The 7,836-nt window shown below is 34.6% G+C and overlaps 1 protein-coding gene across 1 annotated transcript; it reads left to right on the top strand.

The window, feature by feature from the left end:
• Window positions 1-1,845: 1,845 nt before the first annotated feature.
• Window positions 1,846-4,604, top strand: LOC110878955 (U-box domain-containing protein 4). Its single transcript, XM_022127354.2, has 2 exons — window positions 1,846-2,172; window positions 3,491-4,604. Exons 1-2 carry the CDS (start codon window positions 1,907-1,909, stop codon window positions 4,314-4,316), a joined length of 1,092 nt encoding a protein of 363 aa, XP_021983046.1. The 5' UTR covers window positions 1,846-1,906; the 3' UTR covers window positions 4,317-4,604.
• Window positions 4,605-7,836: the final 3,232 nt, after the last annotated feature.

Raw genomic sequence — 7,836 nt, 5'->3', positions numbered from 1 at the left:
CCTCTTCCACTACACATGATCTTACCGGGATGTTTTGGACCGAATTTACATAAAAAAACGGTAATATCAATATAACCAAACATTTCTTCAAATTCTCTTCTTGCATACTGAGTTTGGTTGTATATCAAAGCCGTCCAATAATAATTTAGATTTGTTTTTCATTTTATATAAGTGAATTTTTGGAAAGCATCTGTGGACAAAAATACATTTTAATATTGTATATGTTGACATTGAGATTAAGTTAGAGAAACACCACCAAACCAACCAATAAAAAGGTTTGCTGCTGAATTAAGTATATTATAATATTTATATGTATGAAAATAACTTTTTTAATATTTATTTTAGAATATGGAGTATGATTTGATTTATGGTTTAGTAGAAAAATAATAGTTACTTCTTCATATGAATAATTCTTTTAACTGAACTTTAAAATTATTAAGTATCTAAAGTCTTAATACTTGTTTAAAATATACATACTTGAGATTTTGTGACAGAAAAGTTCTTTTTTTTTCTTTTGTTTGTTTTTTATAAAGCATCAAGATTTGATTATGTAATGTTGCGTTATTTTTATTTATTTAAAATGGGTGTATTTTATTTTGATGAATCAGTCTATGTCACACGTCAAAAAAAAATGTTTGTATAGCCTCCGGTACTCCATATAGGTAATAAATGTGTTAGTAAAAGGCGTTTTTTTACGTTCACATACACATGTATTTTAAAATAGTCCCCGACTTGATCGATATACCAAAGTCGCTTTGAATTTTTTTTCATAAAAAAATCATGTTTGCTTTTTAATTTTGCTGTAATTCACTTGTTTACATACTTGATAACAAATACATTGGCCCGCATTAAATCACATTCTTATCTCGTCACAAAAAGTCTGTTTTTTTTTTTAGTTTCAACATAGTAATTTAAAACTCGAACGTTGATTTAAATTTGAATAGAAATATAAAATTATGGTTGTTTGTTTCACCTGCTACTTTGTTGTATAGTGATTTTTTTTACTATTTAATTGCTTTGGATCCTTGCAAAAATAAAGAGAAATTTTGATTGTTACAATTAAAATTAGAAACAAAATTCCTTTAACAATATATAGATATATATATAATTATATATCGATGCGAAAAAAAAATAGTGTTTATTTTAGTTTTATCTTTTCTACCACCATCAAAGAATTTTCTGATCATATGGAAAAGAATTTGATAATATATAGGATTTTTGAAAAATACTTTCCAAAGAAAGACTTACTTGAGATTCATTTAAAAATAGCAAATTGGATTTAAAAAATCTTAATTTTTTCAATTTTACCGATAATAATCATAACTCGGTTATTTGCCGATAATAATCCGAACTGGTCTATATTTTGCCGATAATAGTCCGCCGTTAAAAATAGCTTAACGAAGTTAAATTTTTTTCCGAATTACTAACCGATGTTTTAGGGATTTTGATCAGAACAAGGATACGAGTCGATTTATGTAAACTTACCTTGAAACGGTGCTCCAAACGATTTGATTTTTTATTAATAGAAAGTTTAAACACCCGAATTGAAGCACCATTTTCGTCGTTTGTGACAGTATTTCGAAATAAATTTTTATACACGTGTCGCTGTTAATTCAAGTTAATTTACGCTTTAGCATAAATTTTCTTCGAAATATGTCAAATCAAATACGACACACTTTCGTTAAACCCCCCCCCCCCCCCCCCCCCCAAAAAAGCCGAACGTAACCCACTATTTTTCCACAAAAAGAAAAGGAAAATTGCCGTCAAAAAAATAAGTGTTCCTTAACGCCAAGGCACCACATATCACGTTACCTCTCTCCACCTTACACTTACACACCCGTTTTATAACCCACCCCTTCATTGATCACTCCCTCCCTCCCTCCCTCTCATTCTCACCACCTCCGCCATGGACTCACACACCACCACCTCCGCCGCCATCACCGGAGATCACACTTCGGTCATCACCCGCACCCTTCAAACCCACAACCAAGATCCTTCTTCCAAAATCCAAGCTGCCAAAGAGATCCGACGCCTCACCAAAACATCCCACCGCTTCCGCCGCCACTTCTCCGACGCCATACCACCGCTCGTCTCCATGCTCCGCTATCCTTCCGTTGAATCCAACGCCGCCGCTCTTCTCGCTCTCGTTAATCTTGCTGTTCAAGATGAAACGTAAGTAGTTAACCATTATTACTATTGTTTGTGTTTTGGAGTGTGGACGACGTCCTTTTCTATGCATAGAATTCATCAGTTTGAAGAAAAAGTAGAGAGCAATAATTTAAGTTAAAGTGTTCTTCTTTTTCATGTCACTGTTCTGATTGGTTTATTGATAAAAAGTTGATGGATAGATCTGGATTAACTGTTAAGTCTAATCTGGATGTTAATATTGTTATTTCGGTCGGTGCCAATGAATTAACGGTGGAGTGGTCGGGAAAAGACTTAGTGTTCCTTGTGACCCAGGTTCGACTCCCACTCTCCCCACTATTTTCTGCGGCATCCAGGTGGCGAATACGGGTGGCGCCGGTTCGTCTTGGATGGGAGGCGAGGTTTTACCGATTATTCCATTGTCTTGCCTTCGGGCGGGTGGAGGTCGGGTTTCCGGCATCTGGGAGAGCCCAGGGGCTGGCGGCGGTCAAGTAGTCAACCTTGGCCACAACGACCAGTATCACGGTGGTTGGCACGTTGCTGTTCAAAAAAAATATTGTTATTTTGGTTGATTTAATTTAAAAAGGAAGGAATGTGGTAGGTGTTATCTGCTTCAGTTACTGTTCATGTTTTAGATCACCAATGATAAATATGGATCTTGCTTCTTTGGTTGGTTGATTTGGTTTGAAGTTAATTGTGGTGGTTGTTTTATTTTATGTAAGGCTGGTTTGTGTCACTTTCTGGTGTTTAGGATTTAGTAATGTACCGTTGAAGAAATCTTGAAAGGTATATGATTGTCTACTATAACCAACCAAACTGAAAGAACACCAAGGTAGAGGCTCCTAAAGGAATATTTACTGAAAAACAGAGAGATTGATTAAAAATATTTTTTTTTTCTTTTTCGGTTTGTGATGACGGAAAACCTAACAAACAATAAATTTTGTTCGTGATTTTAGTTTGCTGTTGTCTAAAATTAGAAACGACTCAAAACGCGAACGGGTCACATTTAAAAAACTTGCTAACTTTGAATATTGTATTTATTTATTTGTACAACACCATGTGCATGTTTCAACATGTGTGACATTTAACTACTAACCATAGTATTTAATATCTAACCAGAAAGATAAGCTTGAATTACAGTGAATGCTTTTTAATTGGGCATAGAATCTGATGCTTTTATGATCTGTGGATAATGTTTATGGGATGACTGTAATTATTCTTTTACTCACTTGTCACTCTTTCTTTTCTTTTCTTTTCTTTTTCCCTTTTTGTTTCATCTTCTGCAAGAAGCTAATCATCTCATCCAATGATTTTTTTTTTTTTTTTTTTTTTTTTTTTTGTACAGAAACAAGATTAGTATTGTGGATGCTGGTGCATTGGAATCAATTGTCACTTTTTTACATATGGGGAATATTAATATGCAAGAACATGCAACAGCATCATTAGCCACACTATCTGCATCACCTGTAACAAGGTCAGCCATTGGTGCATCAGGTGCTATTCCTTTTCTTGTTGAGGTTCTTCATCAGGGGACCCCACAAGCCAAGGTGGATGCAGTCATGGCTCTGTTTAATCTCTCATCTGAAAAACACAATCTCAACCTCATACTTCAATCACAACCTGTTCCTTACCTTGTAAACATCCTTAAAAGCTCCAAAAAATCCTCAAAGGTTTCGGAAAGATGCACCGGTCTTCTTGAATCTTTAATCGGTTTTGAAGAAGGAAGAGTTTCTTTAACCTCAGAAGAAGGTGGTGTGCTTGCGGTTGTGGAGGTTCTCGAACGTGGGTCCCCACAAAACCGTGAGCACGCAGTGGGTGCGCTTTTAACTATGTGCCAGAGTGACCGGTGTAGGTATAGAGAACCGATACTTAAAGAAGGTGTCATTCCCGGGCTCTTAGAGCTTACGGTTCAAGGCACCCCAAACTCACAAACAAAAGCGCACACTTTGCTTCGGTTGTTACGCGAATCACCATACCCGCGATCAGAACTCGAGCCTGACACCCTCGAAAACATTGTGTGCGACATTATATCACAGATTGAAGGTGAAGAACAATCCGGGAATGCTAAACAGATGCTAGCGGATATGGTGCAAGTTAGCATGGAACAGAGTTTGAGACATTTACAGCAAAGGGCTCTGGTATGCACTACATCTGAAGTCTCTTTGAAATAAGTGTTACATTTACAGCGCGGTAACAGGTTCTCACGGTTAAAAAAATTCGCTAATATGTTTTTTTTTAATTGTGGGTTTTGTTGTTTAAGTTCAATGTTCCATGAATATATTAAGGACATGTTTGTGGGATCAAATGTTGTTCCATAGTAGGAAAGCAGCCAGTCCAGGCCTTTTGTGTTTGGTGGGTATCATGTGACTGGTAGATGTTGATAAACTTGCCAAAATTGGTGTTGCTCAATGTAAATGTTGTGCCAGACTGAATAATAATAATATCCAAGGTTGATAAAATAGTGTACCCCTGAATCTATTTTAGATACACCCAACTGATGTGTTATTTTTTCATTTAAATTATAACTCATTTTCATTGATAGTTTTTAACTAGAATTTTGAGCCGCCGCGCATTGTGGCGTAGTCGAAACTTAAAATAACTCGAATTTGCACCGTCAAATATCTGATCCGACTCGTTTCCAAACAAAGTTTATGTCAAAACGTAGACCAACTAAAAACATACATAAAATAAACATGAAAACGTATTATATTTGACTTGATTCATTGCCGAGAAAAAATTACGTCAAAACGTAAACCAACTTAGATTTATACTGAAACATATTTAAAAAAAAGCACGTAGGAAAATAGTGTTTTTAAGTTAAAAAATGATACCGTGCGTTACGACAGCATTGAAACGTAAAGTAACTCGAACTTACATATCGCCTAGTGAAAACGTATTATATTTTACCCGACTTGTTTTCGTAAAAAATTTATAACAAAACGTAGACCATTTACGTAAAAACGTAAACCAAGTTGGATCTATATCAACACATACTTAAAAAAACAAAACAAAAAAAGAAAGAAAAAAAAAACATTTCACTTCGCTATAGTGATTTGGCTTTTAAGAATTGCTATATATACATATACAATATATAATATAACGAGTGGACATACCCGCGCGTTGCGGCGGGAAGTTGATTATAATTTCTTATTTTGTAAACTGAAACCAATTAGTCTCTAGTGTAAGTTGGAGTTGAATTTATTATAAACAAAATACAGGGTATTACAACATCAGGTGTAAAGGATATAAGTTGCTTATTTGTTGAGGATGACCAATTGACCATCTTTTAAACGAATAATAATATGAAAGTCATTAGATGCGAATTCATAGTTAACAATCTAAAAAGTACTTACTGTTCTCCTTTGTTATTATGCACCTTACCATACAAAATATCATAGTTTTTAAAATATTGATCTCATAAATTATTAGTAATAGCTATGCTAAAGATAAGAGATTCAAGCAAGAAAACTTGTACATTGGGGAGACTGAATCACAATTCAGGGCAGACCAATTGAGGAACCAAAATACTGTACGTGAACCTAATCACTATTAAAAATACACAATTTTTAATCATCCATTCAACACGTAAATACATTATACAAAATATATTAAATGAATCATGATTAAAGAAATTGGTACAGTAATTGGCAGATTAATGAATACACAACAAATTCAGATGAACCAATTTAATCAAAGGAATGAAGCAGTGTTTTCAGAACCGGATCGGGAACCAAAGATTCGGTCGGTCCAGGTCAAGGTATCGGACCGGAATAACCCTCATCCGAAAAGCTTGATTTCCGGTACAGTCCCGTTCACTACGTCATTGTGGTAGGTGATCACACAACTCTCTCACACATCTTTGCCACTTTACCACAGTTAGCCGATCCGAAGAGCATCCATTTGGAATCAGATTCGTTAAAACAAATGAAACTTTCCTATTAAAACGCCTCCGTACTCAACCGCCATGCCATTCCGAAGAGAGAAACGGCGTTACATACTGCCGTGAGGACAAATGACGTGTTTGCTGCACGTGTACTCGCCAACATCGATGCGGACGTGTCATAACAAAAAGCAGACGTCTGTCGCCTGTGTACTGAAATTGTTGCGACATTCTTGTAGTATGTGATGTATCGATTGGTCAAAGTGGCGCCACAATCTTCCTCAACTAATCACCAATCTCCGCCATATGTGTGATTTCTATATGGAGATATCGTTTCATTTATAAATGCGACAGTTAGGCGCCCATACTTCACTTGCCGGTTAGAATGGTTTGAAAATTCAACGCTACAATCAAAGTTTTGTTTTTCTTGGAGAAGGTAATGAAAATCACGACGGTTCATACTTGTTAGTAACTGTCAAATCTTCGACGCGTTCAAAAACGCATTGCCAGATGATCCAGAAACAATGGCGACAATTTCTACCAATAATGTATGGCTATTAAATCCAAAAAATTTGATGATAAATTATTTCCAAGTTAAAAAAAAAAACAGAATTGTCATTAAAAAAATTAAAAACCAAAATAACAAAGAAACTAAAACAGAGTGCCTTTACATTACATCTTCTTCGGTTAAGGGTTGGGCTTCGCAACCCTTCTGGTCTCGTCCTTCTTAACAACAGAACTTCACAAAGAACCACTAAACCACAAAAAACATAACCATAAACCAAATATTAAAAATAAATACATAATATCATGAAAAAAAATATATATTTAAATAAATATGCACTTTCTGATCATTTGAATAATGCTATATATTTTAATAACTTCAATCGAGGAAATATTGCAAAGTGGATTACAGGAACAGGAAGACGATTGTTGTTACTCATGCAAAAAATGAAACATGTAACATACAGGGAATTCATTAAAAATTTGAATGAATAAACGCATCACACATGCTTCACGAACGTGAACGTTAACCGGCTAGGAACGGATGTAAGAAAGGCAAAATCGTTCGCCAAATGGAACTGGAAATAACGGAATTATACCAAACATATCAGATGATTAAGGAAATCGGTACATTAACATATTGGAAGATAAAGATTAAACAACATATTAGTGAATATTCGTAAAGAAATGCAAGTCTATATATGCATACTTACTTGAAAATGGCCTCCATTATGTTGTATGAATACTTAAAATTCATGTCTACATTAGTGAAGATTCATAAAATACGTATGCTTACTCTAATTGGCTTCTTGGTGAAAATTCTATCACAGAATTGGTGAAACTATGGATGCCTGTTACGAATGGGGTCGATGATATATTTTGAAAGTATTGGAGAAAGTGGAAGATGAAAATAAAATATTAAATTGGGTTGAATGTGGGGAGCCGTAAATTTTGTAAAGAAATGTTGGTTTTGTTGGTTTTCTAATATATAAAGGTAATTTAATTTGAATGGCCGCGTCGGTTTATGAATGCTTTTTGTATGTGTGTGAGCGTGTCGGTTTGGATATCGTATTATATAATATAATTTTATTCCGAAACGGTGTGTAAATATGGTTTTTGTGTGGACATGATGGTTACATAAGTAAGTGGTACCCCAAGTTAGTTTTTGTAGTATTATATAATATTATATAAAATTTTTAATGGGTTTATATTTATCTATTTATAAATATAAAATAAATCCACTTTCGACTTATTATTATTATTATATATATCAATTTACATAGCATGAATGCGTCAGGATACTTTTC

This window comes from Helianthus annuus, chromosome 9, assembly GCF_002127325.2.
Source record: "Helianthus annuus cultivar XRQ/B chromosome 9, HanXRQr2.0-SUNRISE, whole genome shotgun sequence".
Classification (NCBI taxonomy): Eukaryota; Viridiplantae; Streptophyta; class Magnoliopsida; order Asterales; family Asteraceae; genus Helianthus; species Helianthus annuus.
Note: the sequence above shows the minus strand (reverse complement) of the source record. Positions and strands in the feature narration are given on the sequence as shown.